This window comes from Centroberyx gerrardi, chromosome 8, assembly GCF_048128805.1.
Source record: "Centroberyx gerrardi isolate f3 chromosome 8, fCenGer3.hap1.cur.20231027, whole genome shotgun sequence".
Classification (NCBI taxonomy): Eukaryota; Metazoa; Chordata; class Actinopteri; order Beryciformes; family Berycidae; genus Centroberyx; species Centroberyx gerrardi.
This window is the reverse complement of record NC_136004.1, coordinates 3,361,075-3,384,609: the sequence shown is the minus strand read 5'-3', so window position 1 is coordinate 3,384,609 and position 23,535 is coordinate 3,361,075. Positions and strand designations below refer to the sequence as shown.

Genomic DNA, 23,535 nt, shown 5'->3' with positions numbered 1-23,535 from the left:
CATGGCTCACTTTTACATGACCAAGCAGAGCTGCCAGCTCTGCCTGCTCAATTATCATTTGTATATATTCTACTTCACTATATTGTGCGTTAAAGAAGTAGCATCTTATGTGCCAAGGGATCCTAATACCTCTATTAAGTCTAATTGCTGGGTTACTTCACTGGGCAGGCTACAACAAGTCAGCCATTATTCTTTAACAAGCCAGGGCTTGTTCAGACATGTGATTGACTGCATTTGGCCAATGCTGACAGGTAACCCCTGATGTCATATCGGTGGGTCAAGCAATGCATGAGAAACACCATGGATGATACTTTTATTTAGAAATAAATAAATCACCAGAGATCATAAACGTCCATATTAATCTATGCCTCCTCATATGAATTGTTTTCTTCACCACCAAAAAGGGAACCTTGGTGGAGAATTTCAGTTACAGAACAGGTGAGAATGATAATATGGGAGTCTTTGGTACTTCAGGTCTCCATATAAGAGTAGTGTCTCTAACACTGTGCCATTGGAATGGCACAATTCAAGAACTATAACATATACACAGTATACGGGTGTGAATTCAAGTGTCACTTCTCTTTAGGATGGCATGTCCTGAAACCACTTGGTAGCAAATCACTTATTTGGTATTATTGCAACATGCAACATTGCATACAGTATGTTTTCTACAACAGTTATTATTATTATTATTGTTACAGAGATAAGCACTCCTTTAATTTTTTCTGTTATTGGTCAAATGTTCTCTGAGATCAGTGGAAATTGCAGAAAGGCAATGATTTGAGTAGGTGGATCAATGTAGCATTTTTCTGTAGAATAAGTGCAATATCCTGGTGCGGCAGGATGACCTAATCTTTCATCTTTGTCTAATAACAAAATAAATGCAGAAACTGCTACTTCCTCTCCCAGTCACATTCCCTCTTCACTTCAGCAGCGTGTTTGCCCTGTATTGACGTTTTCCCCTCAGCTTCTCCTCCAAGCATTTAATCAGGATCGGGTCCACTTTGGGGTCAAATTTGTTAGCGAACCAATGGCCATAGTTCAGGAGCCAGCGGAGCTCAGCGGCTCCATAGATACAAACACTACGCATGTGTGTGCCAGTGCACGGTGGATACAGAGATCCTTCTAAATAGTTCCATTTGACCAGTCGCGTCTTACTTTTCAGATCTGTGACATCAGGGTCTGACCTGGGAATGTGGCCCGGCACCCCAGGCACCCGGACCAGGGTGGCCCAGAAGTGTTCATCTGGTGAGTATGTGTCGGCAGACCATGCCAGAAAGTCCATGACCTTCTGGCTACTGGTTACATAACTCACAAAGTTCCATGACAGGACAAAGTACGCACTCCCAATGAACATTTCGATACCGTGAGGAGCCGCATCCTTGGCCCGCGTGGTTTTGACAGGCAGCCTGCGGTACTCATAAGGCACGTTCTTCAACTCATGCTGGAAGCTGAAGCGCTGTTTTTTCAGTTCGCTGGGCCGGCTGGATTCGAGCATGTTACTGCCATTCAGCTGCTTAAGCTCCATCACCAGTTCATAGTTTGACTTGAGAGGAAAATCCTGGCCACACAGGTTGATGACATACTTCCACTTGACCTCTGACCTCAACAGGTCAGAGAGACAGTTGAGGTCAGCATTAAGCCTGGTGATGTGGGCATACTCCACAGACTCCAGTTTGGAGGCAATGAGCACGTTTGGGATACAAAGAGCAAGGTTCTTTATGGCCATTATAAAAGCTGGAGTCGACTTCTGGTCATAGTGAATGCAATAGATGTTATGAGGTGCGTAGATGGCGTTAAGAATACGCTCCACCATGGGTGCATTCTTATGCACCACTAGGGAGTAAGCCAGCGGGAAATGCTGTTCCTCATCCGACACGGAAATGTCATCGTATCCCCTTGTTTTGATAAACTTCTGACAGTCTGAGGTCAAAGAAACAATGCTATCATCATCCAAGTCAACAATGACTTTCCGTCGTATCTCAAGAGCCTTCCCTATCTCCACAGGGTCGAGCTGGTAGATGGCAGTACAGTTGATGTCATACCTGTGGCTCTGGATCCTGGAGGAGCTGTCAGTGATTCCATAGGGCTCAATGTAGAAGTTGTTCCTCACCGTAACTTTAATGTAGACCAGTTTGAGCAGACACACCACCAGCAGAGACAGAGAAAACAGGAAGCACCTGTGTCTCAACCTATGTAAGGGGGCACATCTTATTTTCATTCTGCGGAGAAGAGGATAAAAAGGATGTCAGTGAACATTCAAGTTACATTATAGTAGTAGGTAGACAAGCTAGCTAGATTTCAGATTAGTGTATTTACATATTTGGTTAAATAGGTGACAGAAGAACTTGCATTATTATGATGTATCTTTTGTTATGCTGTATGAATTTACTGGGAAATCTTAAGGACACTTTGAAAATTTGTGACCTAATGACAGCCCAAGTAAACTGTTTAGAATCCAAATAGATGGTTTATAGAGGGTGACTAGGGAGACAGCAGTCCAACTTTATTTTCTACTACGAAACAGTTTTTTGGAAACACTTGCCAAAAGTACTGAATGAGATTTGTTTCATGAAAACTACAACCTGAACATTTGAAATAAATATCTGCAAGCTATTACGGCATTATCAGTTAAGCAACTAGCCTATAAATTACAGCACTTTTGAAGGAAATAGTTCACTCACCTTGCTCTCTGAAGGCGTCTTTAAGCTGCTCTCATGTGCCACCCAAGTCGCTTCCACAGTTCCATTAAGGAGCCTTGGCATGAGAAATATTTTGCAGTCAGCATGAGATAAACCACATTTCTCTGACCCAAGATTCTGGTAGGGTATAGCCATACCAAACATACTGCAATGACGACAGTGAGAGCAAAATATATCGGTTAATGTATTTTATTTCACCCCCAGCTGACTTAAACCTCTAAACGCGTTTGGAGAGGATTCAACGGTGCGGTTACTTACAGGAGCAGTTTTAGTTCGGAAAGAAACTCCACAGCGGGTAGGGTATACTGCATTACGCAGGCATGTGAAGACTTGTAAGTGGTCAAAACGACCAATCCCAATTTGTCCTCGCCAAAACTTTGCTCCAAAGCAACCGCAAGACTGAGGCATAACGCCATAATAAACCAGTGTATATCGGGAAATGCTCTGTATAAAACCGGTAGTTGTATTTTGTTAGCAACCAGTTTCTGTCGCAACAGGAAAGGAGGCGATTCAACAAAAAGAAAAACTTACCACATGCGTACAGAAACTCCGCTTTGGCAGAGAAGAGCAGTCATGAGTCCAGTCTGCTGTGTCCGGAGCTCCACGGCGGACTGGAGCGACAGGCGGCCGGGGGAGAGGAGTGGCAGGGTGGACAGTCAGAGCAGCAGTCCGCCCACTGCCCGGTAACCAACACACATTCTGCTACCACGAAGTCACTAACCATTAACTCATTCTAAGGCAACTCAGGGAAAATCTAAGTATGATGCAAGGCGAGGCAAAGCTTCACATAACTTTACAGAATGATCTATCGAGCCATCTACCTGTGTATGTATGCAATGTGCTGTGAACATATGTATGTACTGTATAAATGAATGTATGTTGTATTTAATGTCTAATTATTTTACTTAATTTAATTATTTTCTATTTATTTATTTCCTTTCCGTTCCACATGTTTTTTTCTTCATGTTTTTTATTTGTTTAATGCTGATAATAGAACAAATAGGACACTGAACAATGCTAAAGATAACGGAACAATGTTCAGGTGGACTTAAAATCTTCAAGTGGGCAACAAACACTGCAATGACAATACATTGAATTCAGGGTGTAGCTGAGGGTAAACCCACCCACCCAAACTCATTTTACCAAGTTTTTCATTTGTAGGATAGTTTGGCCACCTCTTTAGACTGATATAAATCTTTACAGAATGTAGTATACAACAGCAAGTCGTATAAATGTATAGATGTATCTTATATGAACCAGTGTCTTTTAAGGAAAAAGCATAAATGAATGCTGTTATGAAATATTGATTTTGGTTTCTATTGGTGTTTTTTTTTTTTTACCTTATGATTACCCACTGGAGGTCATAGTTTACCCTCCGTTTGATTACCATCACAGAGTCATTTTCAATAACATTGGAATGTTCAGAGCACATGAACCAAACATGCAAAATGAAATAGTTCATATAAAATGAAGCTCGTCTAGTAAGATTCTGAAAACAAACAAAAAACACTGGCACAAATATGGACACAATTTTGGACAGAGCTCATTATAAGAAGCTTTTTCAAATCCCCCAGTCTTCAGACTCCCAATAGTCACTCTGCAAGAACATCTCCCAGTAGAAGTCCATTAGATCATTTGGCATTAACTCCTCATCACCTACCAAATGGATTGTCTTGATTTGCATTAGATGATTCAGGCTGGCTGACACTGTAGAAATAGCAAATAGGTAGACATTCAAAACTATGCTTTACATATGAAGTTCCATTTCTTTCTATAAATGTAAAGCTTATTTTATTGCGGCTATTTGCAACAGTGTTCAGAGCAACTCCAGGTGGGAGACGTATGAGGCAGACGATTAATTATTGACATAGAAAAAGCCACGCTTCAGTGCCTGCACTCTTTATCTACTGGAGTTGCTCAGAAGGCAGCGACAAAGCCAGGATGCGGGGAGAGCTGAGGCTAGGGTTAGGCATATCAGTAGAAGTGAATAACAGACCTTTGGTGGGGGCTTCCTGAATAGAACCGGTGCTGAGGGGTTGAAGAGGCTCCGCGGGATAAATCTGTGGTGTACCTGCTTCTACCTCCGCGTTCAATAAGTAATAAGACAAGGGCTTTTGTCTGAACATCACCTGGTAAAACAATGGAAGGAATAACTTCTGACTAAACACCATAGACATGTCTGTTTACATGGCTGTCAATGAATCAATCATGATATTGGCACACATGTACATACTGTTTATGTATAGTGTCCTGGCAAAAGGATGCCATGGCTGACACCGATGATTGACAATACAAAGGGCATTTAGATGGGTGGGATATTTGAAACCTGAAGGCCTATCACATGTCTTAGCAGTGCTCTAGACTCAGCAGCCACACAACAGGCCATGGGAGTTGCCTCTAGCGCTTAGCTATTTTTAATTTTCTCAATGAGATGGAGGAGGGTCCCTGCGCTGGTGCACGACGCTACAGTGCACACTCAATAATTCATGGGCCAATGCTGTGTCTTGCCCTGTCTGCATTGACTCCCACTGGCAGGCAGGAAACAGCAGGGACTCCTTTAACCTTCTCCTACATCAACACATAACTGTACTCTCTGTTCAGGAAGTTGGTCTGGACAACAGTCACTGGGAGACTGGTCTGCCACAGTGTAAAGTCATTCATCCTGGACTAAAAACTGCTGCCAAAATAGAGGGCCCAGATTTCAGTGTTGTGATACAGGAGGTACAATCTGTGTCCAAGCAATTGCCAGCCCTATGTAATGTGCTGCATCTTGACAAAAGCAATCATTCCACTGCAGAGTTGATGGGTGGATGGTTAATGTCATAGGTTGTTATACAGTTCATGGTGACACAGCCATAATTTACTTATCAAATGTGTACTATCATAAAAAAAAACCTATATACACAAGATGAAACTAAAACCTTGACTGACAAATTCTTTCAAACCTGCCAACAATGAACTAAGATTGCAGCAAGGCAGCTTTCAATATCACTGTATCACGTACTGTATTGTTTGCCTATGTGGGCTGGATTGAACTATGTGACCAAAAACAACATGGTATGAACCAGTACTGCTCCAGTCCCAGAAACCAATGTTTATTTTACATCGTTTTAAAAGTTTGAAGGCCAGTGTCCAAATCATGCAAATATGTGTAGGTGTTTTAAGATGCACAATGAAGTCTTGCAGCATCAAACCAAGATTCATGGTGAAGCAGCTTTTTGTGTATATGGTCCTAGACTCTGGAATAGTCTCCCATTTGAATTATGAATAGCCACTTAAATTGAAACTTTTAAATGCTTACTTAAAACACATCTGTTTAATGGTGCTTTTAGCTAGTGCAACCACCTTGCCTTTTGCCTTGTGTAAAGGGTTCCATTTTTTAAAAATGTATTTAAATTTTGATTTTTTTAAATATTTCCCCCCACTCACTGTTTTAAATTCTTTTAGAACTTTTAATATAATTTATTCTTTTTATGTGTGCATTTTATGTAAAGTGCATTGCATTACATTTCAAATGTACAAAATGTGATATATAAATAAAGTTTGATTGATTGATTGATCATCATTTTCAAGTAAAATAACGGTGGTCAGTAAATGAAAGAAAAATCAGTGAGTGAGCCAAAACTCACTCACTGATTACTGATTACTCAGTCACTAATCACTCACTGACAAAATCATCCCCTAATTCCATATTTTTTGTCCCCATTCTAATGTTTTTAGTGTTTTGAATAGAGGCTCAGGCAGCCTGGTGTCCCACCTTGTCCCAGGCATAGGCTGAGCTGACAGGGATGTTGTTACCAAGGATAGACTCCAGCCAACGCTCCGGGGCCAGGTACAACTTGCCTTTACTGTCCTTCATCGACCCATCGGCAAGCAGATTAGCCTTGTGCCAATGACCCTGCAGACGCAAGACACACAGCTAATCTTCTACATTCAGTTGTTACATTTTCTTTGACAGCAGTGCTGGTAAGCATTGATTTATTGTATTTATTTATATAGTTTATTTAAGAGGGACAATGCAAATTAACATAGTGCCACTTCAACTGGTTACAAACAAGTTGATGCAACTGATGTTCTGCATAGAGATTAGAGCTATTGCTAGTTTCCAACTCCTGTCCCTAGTTAGGCTTTTCTTAAGAGAAATAAGAAAAAAGGAAGAAAATATCAAGGTTACATACAATTATAAAGCATTATTTAAAGAAGGAAAAAAACTGTTAATATCTGAGATTAATTTTATTTTCAGTTGGTAGTGTATAGAAAAAGGCCCAAAGGAAGTCTCACGGCGTGCGATTTTACAATTGCCACCTGCTGCGCCCCTGGTGATCCTAATACTATTATGCCTACTGATAAACTTCCATAGAATATCTGGTGCTACATGTAGCAATGTCAGGCAAGTGACTGGAGGATTTTGACAGGTCAATGTTGAACTGTGCATTTCTGAATAGACCATGGTAGTAAGGGTTCGGGGCAAGCTGATGGCCCTCTTGATTACTTGAACTCTCATGTGCTTGAATCTGTGGTGGTAACCCCTACTGGCCTGCAGATAGGCACTTACTACTGTATCAGTGAGATAGCACCCCATGATGCTGCAATCAATGAAGATGTACAAGCTTCATAAAAGTCTCTTTCTGCAGAGGAATCATTTTCATGGTGTGTTAAGATGGTAATGTATTACTACAACAATGAATTGTACAACTTTTTATAATAAAAGTTTGGCATTTTATTTCCATGATTTCATGATAAAAATGCATAATTTAATCCATATACTTGATGTTTTCAATGAATCATGGCTAGTGTTACATAGAGAAACTCCTTGGGATTGGCTTCTTGTGTTCCTGAACACAATATGGTATGGAATATGGTAGCCATGTTGTCTTTGTTTTCTCTTTCTTCAATATACTATACATGTGTAGTCACTCGTCATCTGGTTAGATTTACAAGACTGTAAACTAATTGCATGTAACGTCTTCGTACTTTGTTCTTTGTTTTTTTCTCAATAAAAGTGGTTTCTAAAAGATTAGAGTTGTTGTCCGTATCCATGACAGTCGTACGGAAAACACAATTATTACCTTACTTGTCAGGACACTCAGAGCTGTTAACCAGTTAGGTAGAATAAGATTATAAACCACGTATGATTATTTTCAGGTTTATGAGTGCATAAGCTTGTTGGGTGACAAACAACTAAAATCTGATCTGTCCATCAATACAAAGGCAGATTTCAAAGTAGTGTCAAATATTTAAAGTTCAAGATAAAATTCTGAGAATTTGTGTACTTTATCTAGACAACTTAGAGATGTCTGTAATTTATTTTTACAAGAGTTGAATGCTCCATAAGTGAAAAACTGATTTAAAAAGCTCTATTTTCCACTGACTACGGTTTCCATAAGGACAGAATTCAAAGAATTAAAAAAAAAAATCAGTTTTTGAGATAGAAGTCTGAAATTTTGTAAGTTTCATCTATGAAGACAGGAAAATATTGTATGTATTTTACATGAAGACTGGACATTGAGTAAGCAGCAATTTACAGTGGCTGTGTACAATACCATTTACAGTCAGACATTTTGATGAGCTGTGGGCTAAATTTTTGATCAAATGAAAAACCCCACAATAGTTTTATCTGTACATGTCTAAGGATGCTCTGTAGTGATTTTCATGTAATGTGTGCAAAGTATGTGGGACTGGGAGTTTGGTGCATTTTCATGTATGGGAAGGCAGTTTTAGTAAGAAAGAAAGAAGAATAATAATAATACATTGAAATACAAGAGATATGAGAGATAGACACAGATGAAATTAGGTTTAGTGGCCCCATCTGTATCCACAGCTCTGGCTCACCTTCCACTGCAGCTGGAGAACACTTCCAGGTGACATGACTCCTTTCTGTATGAGCTTAGTCAGATCTCTGCTGTTGTCCACAGCTCCTAACTGTATCAACGCATTATTTCCTTTCATCTGAAGGTCTTTCAAAGTGTTTCCTGGTTTTGTCACACTGCTCCGACAGCCACTGCCTCTCGTATTTACCACATCAATTTGTGTGGGAACCTTCTTCGACTGGGTGGGTAAGGAAGCGGGAGGCATGGGCACCAGACTGTCTTTGGTATTGGTTTGACGTAGTGGTTTTACTAGGCTGGCCTGAGTAAATGGCCTATGACTTTCCTTCCTCTTCTTTTTGCTTTCACTACCTCGACTGGGGCTGTCAGGAAAAGCCTTGTGCTCTGCTCTAACTTGAGAGGAAGCTGGGGTGGAGGCTGCTGTGGTAGAGGCGGAGTCAGGATGCTGTCCCCCCAGTGGGCTGCACTGAGAGCTGGGAGGCCAGGTGGAGGTTTTAGCCTTGGTAGTTAGGTACATCACCAAATCAGTTTGCCTCTGGAGGGTCACCAGTAACTTCCTCTGTCGTGAAGCAAGGGAGGTGAGTTGAATTTTCAACACACCCTGCCGGAAGGAGTCAGACGCAGTCCTGCCCCAAGAATCAAACAATATTGCTGTTATTTGGGTAAGATGCAACAAAAACGACCTTTAGTGGGACAGGGGTGTCTGTCAAAAAATAGTCAAATCTGCATAAAGGTTGGAAGGTTGGTCGGATGACAGCAACTCCTCATAATGGATAGCAACCACAGACTTTTTTTAATGCATGATGCTCACTTTATTAAAAAGCTGACGCATTTGGACATTGTGTCTTTGTCAAAGCTTGCATAGTTTTGAGTAGGCATCCAGTTTTTTTTACTCTCCTGTGGGAACAATATCAAAACATGTCAGCTTTGTAATAAAGTGAGCATTAAAAAATAAGATTGTGGTCGCTATCCATTCTTGGCAGTTACTGGCTTCCTACCAAGTTGGAACCTTTATGCAGTATTGCAGGGCAATATCACTGTTAAGAATGTAATAATAATAAATATTATTTCCACTGTTTAGAAAGTGCAATACAACATAAATAAATCAACTGAACTTTTTTTTGTTTAAAATGAGAACCAGACCAGGGCAGTCCTAGGTAAACCAATCCATTTCCTCAATCTAGCAATTATAATAGTATGACCAATACTTGTGAAGCAATGCTTTGGTCAAGCATTATTATCACAGAGCACTTCCCAGAATCTACATTCATCAGGAGATTAGTGGTTGTTTTGAGAAGGGCAGTTTCTGTACAATGAGCTTTACAAAAAACAAACTAAAATGTTCGAAAATGTTATTTCCTTTGTTGAAAGATTTATTTCTAATCATCTAATGCATTAAGAGACGAGGAAATTTGACTTTCACACGTGTAATTACGCCATGTTTTGAAAATGAAACCGATGTGTAAGGCAGTGTCATTTGCCTCTAACTCACAAAGCTTGCCTCACTTATAAAACTCTTATCACACTTATCATGTTAGAACAGCAGGAGAAAAAGTTCCTGGACTGACCGGTATTTGCGGGTAAGACTATCCTTCTCTGCCTGTTGTTTGGCGAGCGCCTCTGTCAGCACACTCTGGATTTGTGTTAGTGCCGCATTAAATTTCCCTAGAAAATAACAGCAACTACTATTGTGAATCATGTAAATCAAATATTTTCACTCTGATTTTCCTCTATGTGAAACTCGGTAATATAAATCATATCAATCGTGTCTCATCTTGGTATTTGCATAAAAGTTAACAAATGTAATGATTTATGTGTATCATCTTATCTGTATTGGTATGCAGCCAGAAAGGCAGCAGACTTATTGACTACTTAATAGTGTATTCTTTATGAGTGTGCCTCCCACATTAAAAGCTATCCATTATGATTCAAATACTAATATTATTGCATCCATCAATGAGGCAGACTGGACTGCCTGGAGCTGCTCTACCTGTGTCCTCTGGCCAGGTTGACATTTCTGCCTGCTTCCTCCCCACCTCCTCCAAAGCCACAGTTATGGCCTCTGAGTCATTTAGCTAGAAAAGAAAAAACTAGAATATCAGTAATTAAAAAGTATTAGTCATAAGCAATAACCTGTTAGAAAGATTAAACAATATTCCATTGTTTGAGTACAAAGGCCACACAAATTATGAAATCCGTTCATAAATTCTCTTGACTTGAAATGATGCTGTAACACGCCTCAAGAAAAGGACTTTGGTTAATTAATGGTTAAAAATTAGATCTTTCTTGGCTGCGTAAATCCAGCCTCAGTTGACACTAATGCACACTGGAGTCTTGAGGTATTCTAAGTCTAAAGAGCTCTCACAGTATCAGTGGTGGTGTCTTTCAGTCTACGCTGAATGTCACTGGGCTTTCTGGCTCTCCCGCTGTCACTTGATTCTCTGGATTGCACCTTCGCCATGTCATTGTGGCTGGGACTGAAGCTGGTCTGGCAGGAGACACGGTTGTGGCAGCAGGCCTCTAAGGATGGATCGCCTGGAAGAATCCTGCACTCAGATCTCAGCTACAATCACAACTGCATGTCTTAAAACTGTTGTACAACTTGTTTTCATTTCTTCCTCAAATCAGTTTTGTCTAAAAGTGGCAGCTCAAGCCAAACTATTTAAAGCTGAGCCATGATGTATGACAATAAGAATGTAATTGCTGCCTGCTTGACTTAATACTTATTTTAGAAGTATCTGACTAAGTATCTGACTGATAGGCTATTTTAGTCTATTTCCTATTTATCACTTTTTCTGAACGGCAAAATATAAGGCATAAAGTTTGCTCTACAGTAAAAGTTCAGAACCGGCCAATTTCTAAATTCCAGTATCACTATAAATATCTCTGAACAGGAAGGCCAGAGACAGGCCACTGAGGAAAATGAAGGGGTGGAGTGTGGAAGGTAGCTGTAGGTGGCTCAATAAGTGGCTCACGTATAACAGATGGTCCCTGGAAAGTTGAGAGAAGCTCTTTGATGTTTCCCTCTGCCACGTCCATCGCACTGAAGCCAAGGGCATTCCTGTCATTGGGGTTTGAACCATACTGGAGGAGGAGCTGAACTACCTGGATCACACAAATACAAATTTCATGAACTATACCTAAAATGATGATAGTTGACTTGGCTTCTCCTTGAGTGCGGTGGGCTACTCAAGTTTTATACCTAAAATGACATTTTGTTAGTAAATGGGAACTCTGGTAGTGTGTTTTTTATATATATTGTATATCTATATTGTACAAGGAAAATTCAAATCAAGTTAGCTAATTCTTTAAAGTCTCATTCCCTATATTAAAAGTGTTCCTCAAGCACCTGATAGTGGCCCAAGGAAACAGCATCTTGTAGGGGTGTGCGGCCCTCAAGGCCTCTAGAGTTAGGATCAGCTCCAGCCTGCAACAGCTCCTCAACCACAGCCTCATTGCCAGCAGCACTTGCCTCATGCAGGGCTGTCCAGCCTGATAATTACAGTCAACATTTACTGATTTGTCATTAAATTCTGCTAAAGGACATAAAATAATTTGTCTTTTGTTTATTGATATTTCATAAGTGTTTAATTAACTGTTGGGAGTAAAAGTTTGCATGGTTTTCAGTATTTGAGAGTGATGAATTGCAAATGGTTGACATTGACTAAGCTGTTACATACCTGCGTTATCTTCCAGGTAGACATTCAAACCAGCCTGAATGAGGGCTTTGACTAGCGCCAGATCTCCTTTTTTGCATGCTAAGTGAAGATGAGTCTCTCCCAGTCCATTTCTCTTGTGAAGGTGTCTCTGGTGGGGGAGCTTAATACCTTGTGGGAGACTTACTGTTTCAAAGACAAATAAAACCAAGATAGGTCAAATGAACCAGACAAATCAATTTAAAACATAACACACTAAAGGGAAAAGCGCTTCCGATTCCTAATAGTTCCAAATATACATTATGTTCAAGGAACTACCAATTTATTAGTACCTGAGTTAGATGTGATATCAGCACAGGTTGTGGCAGACCAGGTACAACTGGGTATCCATGGGTTGGGTTGTGTCAATGGCTTAGTCTTCATCTCCGCTTTATTCTTCTGCTCTAAGTTGCTACCTTGTGAACCCAAATCACTTAAATGCATCTCCTCACCTGCCCCTCTACTTTGGCAGGCATCAGAGACATGCATCAAGCTTAGACAGTCATCCACTATAGTTGATGCATTGCCATTCCTCTCATGTTCCTCATTACGACTCTCAGTCACCTCCAAAACCTTATGTTGGTCCCCTAGGACCTGGTTGTCTGACCTGACTGAGAATACGATCGTTTCTCCCTCTTGTTCTCCCACAGAACGAAATGAGGGCTCGGAAAGAGGATTAATTTTTTCAGTCTCATCTGCTTCGGCCAAATGATGATTTTCTGAGGGGTTCAGGTCTAAAATCATGGTGCAATCTGAGTCAGGTGAGCAAAGAACTGGGCCTATGTATGTCAGTGAGTCTTCCTCATGTTCAGGATCAATACCTAGGCTTGCACTGACTCTATCAGTCAAAGCTGTGGTGTCTTGAAGCAGGCTGTTACCTCCTGATTGGAGATTAGTGGGTCTTGGAGTATTGGCTTCAGAATACAAGGGAACTGAAGAGAAAGGAGTTTTAGAGAATTCACTGGTTAATGAAGGATGCATGATTGGGACCATCCTCTGTGTTACTGGACCTGATGATGCGGTGATAAATGTTGTGTTGATGTTAGTTTCAGAAAATCCACAAGTCCCCTCAAGTGCATGGGGATCTCCACAGACATTGCCGCCATGCAAAGATCTCTCTTCGTGTGAGTTGTCGTGAAGGCCAGACATGGCTGACACTGGCCTTTCAATACCATTCACTGCCTTGGTAACCTCCTTTGAATGACAGGGCTTTGCAGGTGTGATGTGGTTTCTCACGAGATCTTGTCTGGCTTCTCCAACAAGCAGAGAGGGTGAGGAGGTGTTACAAGTGTCAAGACTATCCGTTGAATCCGTTGTAGCATCTTCATCGAAGGTAGAGGAATTAGCATGTCTTGCCTGCTTGCTTGCTTGTCCTACATGGGGTTGAAGCAATGACACACTGCATTCCTCTACATTCTCGATGGGAAGAACATTGTTTGTGTTGCACAGAGTAATTAAAGAAGGGAAACAACTCTCACATTCATTCATGACATCAACAACTTTCTTAGGATTTTCCACTTCCACCACAGAGTTTTGATAATAGTCTGCTGGATTTAAATCTTTACCTAGATTGAACTTTGCATATGTGTGGTCAGTGTGTTTAGAGAGCTGGCTATCTTTACCTTGTTCATCTTTGCACTGGGAGGTTTCCAGATGTTCCACTTTTTCTCGCCAATCTACCATCAGGAAATTGTTGCTTTGACTTTCTGATGCTGACTCATGAGAGTTTGAAGCCACAGTTGTTGGCTGGCCCCGTACTATATGAGCAGCAAGAGCCGCATCCAAGTCAAATGGCTCACTCTGCAAGAGCAGGTCAATAATATCCCTCCTTTCTCTGCTACTGCATTTTAGAACTTTACTGGGAATGGACGGTTCTGTCAACAGGGTCTGATTAGGCCTTTTCATGGCTGATGTTGATCCTGTGCCATCCTGCAATAGTGATGTATCTGTTGCTGTATTGTCATCTGTCACTTTAATTGACGAGGAAAATCTTGACTCAGAGTTCTGGCTCACACTAAAATTACCACTAGAGTGAGATCCATGCTGCAACATAAAAAATGAAAACACCATCAGATGCCAGTGCATTATCATTGTCTCTGTTAGCTGCAGCCATTGTTATTGGAGCATGAGACCCACCTGGTGGTCAAAGACAGAATGCTGGTAAGAATGTAAATTCTTTGAATGTATGTTGTGTTGCTGAACTTCATCTCCCATCAACTTCTTAACTGAAAAAGAGAAATGAAATGGGTTAAGTTTTGTTAAGACATGCAGCATATTGATGCCAGTAATTCCAAGTACTGAAGCTAAGTTAGTTCCTTGTCTTGAAGCAAATTGCTCCATTGCTCCTGAATAAATGTGTTCTAAATTACAGAATGCCACTTAAATGCAAGAACTCTTTAATAAAATCTCTTTAATAATTAAATGAATTCTGAATTCCAACACAAGTCAAAACTGAATAATGTCAGTAGTAATTCAATATTAATTCTGAACCACTTGAAATGAAATCCATTAACAATTTCATAAATCAAAATTAAGATTTGTGATAACATTTAAAACCATCATAAAAACAATATTTGAAAAAAAAAAAAAAAAAAAATAGTAAAACAAATACAAAAAAGGCTAAATAGGATAGTCTAAATCTGAAACATATCTTGGAACTAATAGGTGAACTGTGAATATAAGTTTCCAATCTTAACAGAATACTGAACACCATCCTAGCAAATGTAATCAATTCAGAATTAGTAAGTCTGTGCCAACAGTAAAACCTTGAAAACAGCAAGAATCACAAATGTGTTCAAACCAACTTGAAACATAAAATTTCTGCTCTTTTTTGTTTTTTCATATTTTTACCTGAACTGAAAGCAGCTTCCTTTATGTGCTTGGTAAAACTTCAATAGCCTTAGCACCCATGAAACCCATTCAAAACTCATTACATCTTCTCATTACAACACATGAAAATGAACTTGTATATGTAAATCTGAAAATAAGAAATAATTTGATCAATTACTTAAAAGTTTCAATTTTTTGGAATATTAGTCTCTGACAGCACCAAAATGTGACACAGATTCACATGAAACAAAGGTTACAGGTCACATGTCAGCAGCTTTAATCCAGTTCAGTAGGCAAGGTAAACAAAACGGTTTCTTCCAAATGCACTTCCCTGCTGCCTGAGAGTAGGTTAAAGTCCTGTGTAGTTTTACAGGCCCAGTCCAGTGTGTCATCTGAAATCTCCTCTGCGTAATCCACAGTTTGGTCGCTGCCGTTGTCTTCTCCTTCGGAAACACTTTGAAACTCGTGGACATACAGTGGGGTTGAACACATGTGGATGTCCAGGCTTGGATGTGGAGGGGGAAGCTGGTTTATATGTGGAGTACACCGACCAGGGGTGATGGGCTGCAGTGGTGATGGCAGCAGAGGAAAGGGAGGAGGAGAAAAAGGAGGAGTATTGACCCTCACTGGGGAATAAGGGAGAGATGGGAGCCACATTCAGTCTCATTCACTCCTTGGTATTGATCTTGTTCAACAGGGTTTTCCATAGTCCAATTCATAAAATACTGCATCTATTTTCTTTAATTAGGCTAGTTATTAACAAACAAAATAAAAAAGAGCAGAACATTGCAGCACATTTTGGAAAACAAACTGCAGACAAATTATAGTTAAGTAAGAATTTTACGGTCCCATAGAACGAAATGACCATAATACTGTATATACATGGTTTTCGGTCAATACCAGTGACTCAACAATTACTTGTCCAGTTGCTGAGATTTCTGGCTTTCAAACTTACTTTCCAGCCCATACTTTGCATTGGAACAAACCCGCCCTTCTCCCACTGGCATTTTCAATTGCTCGACGATGGAACAGTTGACGTCAACACATTTATTTCGCAAGCCAAAAAAAGCAATGACAAAGCTGTATTATTACGCCAGTATGTTGCAAGGTAATATATTACCTCTCCACTAAACGTTTCTGTTGGATCTCTGCTCTAATTAGCTAGCTTACTCATTGTATTGTAAAAATATGAGTTCATTATTTTTGTCAATTACAGGCCACTGTAAACTTTGCCAAAGACCTGTCCATGTTGTTGCAATTCCTTGGTCACTGATAGAGGTTGATAAAAATCCTAGATTACTCAATGCCCCTTTTAAGTAAGCTGATATGATTAAAATATGACTATGCTACTGTGTCTGAGACTGCAGAATTCATGCATGCTCATAGTGTGGAGCTTGACACTACAACAAGTATGACTCCCCCACAATATCACTTGTCACTTTACACAGGTTACATCCATCCATTTCATTACACTCCGGTTAAGACAATCTTACTTTCCTTAGAAAGACAACAGTAATGAAGTTGTAAATACCTTTAGGTGATGTATTTGGTTTCTTCTGGGTCTGTTGGATAACCACATCGCTTGAGAAGATAGTTTGTGATCCAGGGCTGGCCTGACCAGTGTCGGTGTCATCTGGTTCAGGTTCTCCCCTCAAGTTACTCCCAGTGGCCTGCAGTGGGTTTATGAAGAGGTCTTCTTCCTAGCATGCAAGTCACTCTATGAGATCTATTGTTCACACATGTAGAAAGTGCTTGCTGATGTATGGGAGTTAAACAATCAATTGAAAATGCAGCACTAAGAAAAAAGGTTGTTCTTTAATATGCCAGCAAACTCAAGTCATATGTACTCTTTGCACTTGCATATGGTTATTAATAACCACTCACTCTTTCTAGCAGTGTGACACCATGACGTGGAAGGCCAACACTGTCTGGGGATTTCAAATCTGCAAAAAAAAACATCAATTGGAAAATTAGCCTTATTGTAAACATAATTTCTCCAAGGCCAGAATGAACACTAAAACTGAGAAAATGTTGAGACGTGGGAGTTCCTCACTGTTTTCAGGAATGTTTTCCTCCATTCGTTTTTGTAGAAAGGGCTCTGTAGTAATGCTGAAGGCTGTTTCTCCACCCTCATCCTTCAGCAGTGGGTCTGCACCGTGCTTCAGGAGTACCTCAGCAATCTGGACAAGCAAAATATTAAATGAATCATTGGCCTGAGCCAAAGAATCCTCTAACATAGGGTAAACATATTGCATAAAGCCGTAATATTGACTAATGTACTGATTCCTTCATGGTTTCAGGAGCGGGAATGCCAACCTTCATATGACCATTTCTGATGGCATCATGCAGAGGTGTGACTCCGTTATCTGCCGTGGCATTAACCAGAGCTCCAGCCTTTATCAGATCCACACTGACCTCAGAGTAACCACTGACTGCTGCTTCATGGAGGGCAGTCCATCCTGAAAGACAAAACCTGGTGACTGCCATGACTCATTATGATCAAACCCACCAAAGGCAGCACCTCAACGTGTTCTGTCCACTAACATTAGTATACATCCTCCATCCTCCACTCTTATAACTACTGATATCAAAATATTTATTAATACTTCAAAAGCCCATTTTACAAGTATTACCTGCATTGTCGGCCATCTTGACATCAGTCCCCACCTTCAGAATTTGGCGGACCACCTGAGTCTTTCCCTCTCTGGCAGCCATGTGGAGCAAAGTCTGTCCAAAGCAATTTCTCCTGCGGACATTGGTCACAGACAAAATCCTGCCTTTGTAGGTCGCCCTACTACTACTTGGTTCTTTGGACATCCCTGGCTGGTTTGGACAAATGTCTTTGAGGGCCTTGCCAGAGTTGGTTGGAGGGCTCGGCTGGCCGCTGCTGGTGTTCCTGAGCTTCCTGGCATTGCCACCCAGGCTCTGGGATGGACTGCTCTGTGCTTTTCCAGTGTTGGAGGAATGCTGTGGTCTTGGTGCTACAACAGATAAAATACCCTATTTCACTCTGACAAATAGAGTGCTATGATTTCATATCACTAAAATGATGAAAAAAACATAGTCAGGGTCCAAAATGACCATCCATTAAGCGCCAATTGCTGGCAAAATTTGTCTCTGGTGGATAAATCAATAGGGTCACCCACCACACTGGCTGCTAACTATTTGAGATTTTAACATTTGAATGCCTCGGTTATATGCAGTCTTTGGTCTTTACCTGTTGTCAAAATTTGGCCCTGCTGGCCACCATATACACTCTCTCACTGTGAGCCAATCAAATCAAAGCTAAACAATGACTCTGTATCAAACAGAGTTGCCTGTGTGATATATAGGCAATGTCTGTGAGTGAAGATGTTTTAAATTAAAACTCTAAGTCTCTTCTTGTCTCTATATTGAATGCTTCACACAGTACCTGATTCTACACAAGAAATAGCATTGAAAACAGGTAGGGTGATATTTCTATGACAAATGTACAATATATTAATCATTTTGGCCAGTAAAAAGTATTCTTGGTACCTAAATTCTTTTAGTTTACCAGCCCTTCGCAGGTGAGCCATAAATTAAATTTCAGACACTGAACGCCACAAAAATAGCTAATTTCAGACCTGATATTTCCTCCATTTTGTTGCCTGATACTGCCATTCTGTTGATTTCACTGATCTTTTTCACCATTAGTAGTTGTAGTAAGGGCTCTGTGTTAATGCTTAAGGCTGTTTCTCCATTCTTGTCCTTCAGCAGTGGGTTTGCGCCATCCTTCAGTAGTACCTTAGCAATCTGTAAGTTACATAAAATCAACTGTATGTATATCAAATGTATGTTGTTTATCCATAAGTAACAAAATCCAAATTAAAGTAACAAAATCCAAATTAAGACTTCAGGGTGTTCTTCAGGGTCTTCAGTAGAATTGCTTTTGTGCCTCATGAAAATACAATAGTGCCATTAATTTAGAGGACTAATACAGTAAGTTGCCAACCTTCGTATGACCATTTCTGATGGCATCATGTAGAGGTGTGACTCCATTATCTGCTGTGGCATTAACCAGAGCTCCAGCCTTTATCAGATCCACACTGATCTCATTGTAACCTCTTACTGCCGCTTCATGGAGGGCAGTCCATCCTGAAAAAAATACAGTAAGTAGCCATTGACAAACTCTCAATTTAAAGACTCTGAATCACAGTGACACTTTCACCAACACAGGTATCAATTTATAAATAACTGGCCTGTCTTATGTCTTACCTGCATTGTCAGTCACATTAACATCAGGTCCCACCTTCAGGATGTCCCGGACCATCAGAGTATCTCCGTCCAGCACAGCCTTGTGGAGCAGAGTCTCTCCAAAGCGATTCCTCCGTCGGACAATGTTCAGAGATAGAGTCTTGCCATTGTAGGCCACCACTGACAGGAGCGTTCTAACTGCCTTGCCTTGGGTCAAATCCAAGAAAAGAAAACAGCAAAGAACTCCTTGTCAACTTACAGGTAGACTAATGGGAAATGAGATCTTATCTCGTCAAGCATGTATCAGGGGGTGTAAAGAGTTAAAGAAATTAATAAGTTGCCAACTCTAACAGGTAGACTGCACCTTTTGGAGAGGACTTTAGTGTGTTATCTTAGCAGGCTGTTTCTGACGCTTGTTTCTAAGTGTGAGGTTTGAGGCAATCCTGCTACAAATAACACCTTATAAAAAGATGACTAAGTAAAAATCAGCTCTCTTATCATCAGGTTGTTTTAGTAAAACTGATATACTGTGGTTACAGTTAGCGTTAGGATACTAAGAAAGTGCACAGGAAATAAATTAAAATTAGGCAAACCTTTGTGAGAGACCTTGCATGCTGCGGGTGGTGTAGTTTTCCTAGTACCGCTGCAGCTAGGCTTCATATCCTCCTGAATGCTCCTATAATATATATTTATTTGTAATACTTCTGATAAAAACAAATTACTTTAGAACATAACTTATTCAAGGGATTTCTAACAATTACCAATAACTAATAGAACACTGTGACATCTTTCTACATGTTATGCCTGTTTGGTAGACCTGTTAGATCAGAGAAATGTTGTACTATAATGGAAATTTTAGAGAGGCATCATAAAATAACATAAAAGGGGCACAGCCTGAACAGAGAATGTGTATTGTAGACTCACAGTGTTGCAAACAGAATATGGGGAAGTAGCCTGTTCATTCACTAGTCTATAAGGTCTCTGCTGTAGTCTTTTGGACTATGATTGTGGTTGCTAATGGACTCTCCAGAGAGACAGACAAAACTTTAATAGATTTGATTTGGACTGACAGTTTTCAAGTAAACGGAGAGGTGGTAATCCTCAACACTGTTTTTAAATTTTTTATTTTGGTGGCATCTTTGGTGCGGTCATCACAGCTGTGGTGTTTCTGCACTGTGTCTTTTTCCTTAGATTTTCTGTTTGAGTTTCTGTAGGTGGCGCTCTTTTCTTTGTCTGTTCAGCCATGGTGCTCATGCTAACTACCCAGTTCTTCTTCTATTCCAAACAAACTGTTGTTGCTGCTGCTGGAAACCTAAAGTGCATCACTTCCTGTGTGCCAGAGGATTTTTCCTGGGATAGACCTACCTGGCACTGGGTGTTTAGAACAGCAAATGTAAAAGCTTTCATGAACTGATTACAGATTGAGTCAATCGGCCATAGAGTAGCAAAACAGACTTTTATTTATACAAAATAAACTTGCTGCAGCAGTCCTGGTGAACTTACTGTCAAATTCAACATTTTCATGTTTAATTGAAGTGTTGTTTTTACCGCAGTATAAGTCTGCCTAGTCAGTTGCCTCAAACTTGGCACAACCTTCTCCATCCATCATGCACACAAAGTAGATAGTAGATTTTTTACCTGCAACCAGGTCAGTCCTAAAAATATGAAAAACTTTACTACCTATGTGCATCACTTTGAATTCAACTGGGCCAGTCAAGCATAGGTTTGCCACGCTAGGAATCTGGCATTCTAATCCCGAGTGAGTCAATTTAGCATTACCATTTTTTCATAAATGCTGGCTTCCGCAAAAACATGTAGGCCCACGCTCTTTTAAGCATCTGCAGCCTAATTCTCCAATGCACATGTGTACAGAGGAGGCATGCCAATTTGTAAAATGACTACCGACCAATGTTGGGCACTGATCATTATGAAAATGAATATCACACACACACACACACACACACACGTTGAATTGAATTGAATACTTGTCAAAACTGACTGAATACACTGAATTCTCTCTGTCTGTCTCTCTCTCTCACACACACACACACACAGGCCTACATACACAAAGAGAAAGCGAGTGAGTGTGTGAGAGAGAGAGCGACTGAGAGTGAGTGTGAGTGTGAGTGTGTGTTAGTGTGTATATGTAGCCTACGGTTGGAAAATATCAAGCAGTATGCTTGGCGGTTAAAGCTGAATAGGAGTTCCTTTCATAAGTAAACCCCCACCCCCTCCCCAACCCCCGATCTGGATTTCCCCTGCAAACGTCCTGGCTAGCCTGGTCCTTTTCAAAGTGCCAAGTTGGTCGCAGCTTATCATAAATTGTTTGCTTGTTTTACCTGCTATATAGGAAAAGATGTTCACAACATTGTGAGTGGACTGGGCATTTGCAACACAGTGAGTCTATGTTAACATTCCTCAGCTTGCTGATATAATTACCTAATTCATGCATGTGGAAACATTTCAGCCATTTCCCCCCAATATACTCACATGTGTCTCACGTGCTCGCCGCTTCCTACAGACAACAAACATACATGCTTTTACACTGAACAAAGTAATCTAACAGCGGCAATTATTTGTCAAGTCAAAGAATCTGTGCCTATCGTTATTGTTTGGTTTAAGTTGACGAACAAGATGCAGATCCTAGATGTGAGGGGAATTGTTGGGGAACATATAACCCCACTGACATTCAGTGTATGACATTCCACAGTCTGCTTCTACAGCCAAGACAAAGGCCGGTGCTTTCCACCCGGTCCTATCTGTTACAGAGAATCTCCATCACAGGCCTCAGGCCTCCCACTCCATTAGATTTATACTCTTCTAAAGAAAGCTTGTGATTGTTTGGTTGGTAGTGGTGGAGCTATAAAACTACTTACCGTGTACCGCTGCTGTCGTACATAACGTGTCGTACATTGGTACGACACGTTATGTACGACAGCAGTGGCCCTTTCAGCAGCTAGAATATAAATTATGTTTACTTGGCATTTTCCATAAGGCCTGGGAAGTAAAATTGTTGACAGACCATGTTTTGTACTGACCAAATGGTGTGAGTTTCATTCTTGGGCTTTCGAAAGCTGCACAAGCTTCAACCGCGGCTATTTTCTATGCTGATATTTAAGGAAAAATCCACCCCAAAACATTTGAACACTGTTAAAAAAACAGCTATTGATGATGTACCTTGCATTTCTGGGTCCATTTTGTTGTTTGGTGGTGTGTTTTTCTGGCCAAACGAGGACGACGTGATGTTGCGAAGAAATATTTCCAGCACAGCTACAATGGAGTTTGATAGCAGCGAATGTTTCAGCTATCTAAAGCATCAACGGTAAATGTCAGGTTTTGGTGTCAGTCCCTCAGAATCAAAGAGCGAGGGCTTCTTTTTAGAGCCGCCATTTTGCACCGACGTTCAACAATAAAACTGGGAGAAATCCATCGTAGAAGAAGCCGAGAGACCGATTTCTCCACCAACAGCAGCTTCAATAGACCAGAATCCAATGCAGCCACAAGACATGATGCGTTTTATCAAATAGGCTTATCTTAAGATCAGGGGGGTAATACATAGCCCTAACAACATTACAGTTTATGGTATAATTTGATGAAATTTGCATAATTCAATAACAAATACAATATTTGAATATATCTTCATACAAACCCCTCACCTATTACGTTCAGACAACAGGCAGACTGCCACCTGACAATGTTACCAAGTTACGCAGTAGAGACGAAACCTGGAATTTCACTTTTCTGGTTGCGATGACAGAAGTTGTATTGTCGTCACGACGAAAACTTGGTCATCTGATTACGTTGTTACAACATTGTGGAGACATCATTTGGTTAGCTGGGTTTAGATGGCTTTTCAAAGTTAGTGGCCCAAACACTGAAACTACTGGCCTGTTAGCGTATCAGTATGTCTAAATTGTAATTCAGACATGTTAAAAACAACTGTCTAATGACAGCACTGCTGTTATGATTATTAGGATTATTATTAATGAGCTATGGGCTCATTGAGCTATGGGCACTGCTATTTTGGAATGGGTCAAACCCTGTGTATCTATCTACCTTCTGTTCCTTAAAGAGTAACTCCACACTACAACACTTTTTAGTTGTAAACTGATATTTAGTACTATGTGGTTCTGAAATACAACAACGCCAGTTATACTGTCAGAGCTCTAATGTGCCAGTGCCGTATTTATGTCACTAAGCCTGGCTCAGTTCGCCCTCTAGTGGTTAAAATGAGCATCATGTCCTCCCCTCTCTCTGCCCTGTCTT

General features: G+C 40.5%; 1 protein-coding gene across 2 annotated transcripts; it reads right to left on the bottom strand.

Annotated features, from left to right (window-relative positions):
* Nucleotides 1-339: 339 nt before the first annotated feature.
* On the bottom strand, nucleotides 340-3,319 carry gcnt4a (glucosaminyl (N-acetyl) transferase 4a). Of its 2 annotated transcripts, XM_071902591.2 has the most exons (3): nucleotides 3,234-3,319; nucleotides 2,685-2,757; nucleotides 340-2,222 (listed from the first exon to the last, which is right to left on the bottom strand). In XM_071902591.2, exon 3 carries the CDS (start codon nucleotides 2,219-2,221, stop codon nucleotides 923-925), a length of 1,299 nt encoding a protein of 432 aa, XP_071758692.1. In that variant the 5' UTR covers nucleotide 2,222; nucleotides 2,685-2,757; nucleotides 3,234-3,319; the 3' UTR covers nucleotides 340-922. The 2 variants fall into 2 exon arrangements, with proteins under 2 accessions (XP_071758692.1, XP_071758693.1); XM_071902592.2 differs by lacking the exon at nucleotides 3,234-3,319 and having other exon boundaries at nucleotides 2,685-2,898.
* Between the last annotated feature and the right edge of the window lie 20,216 nt (nucleotides 3,320-23,535).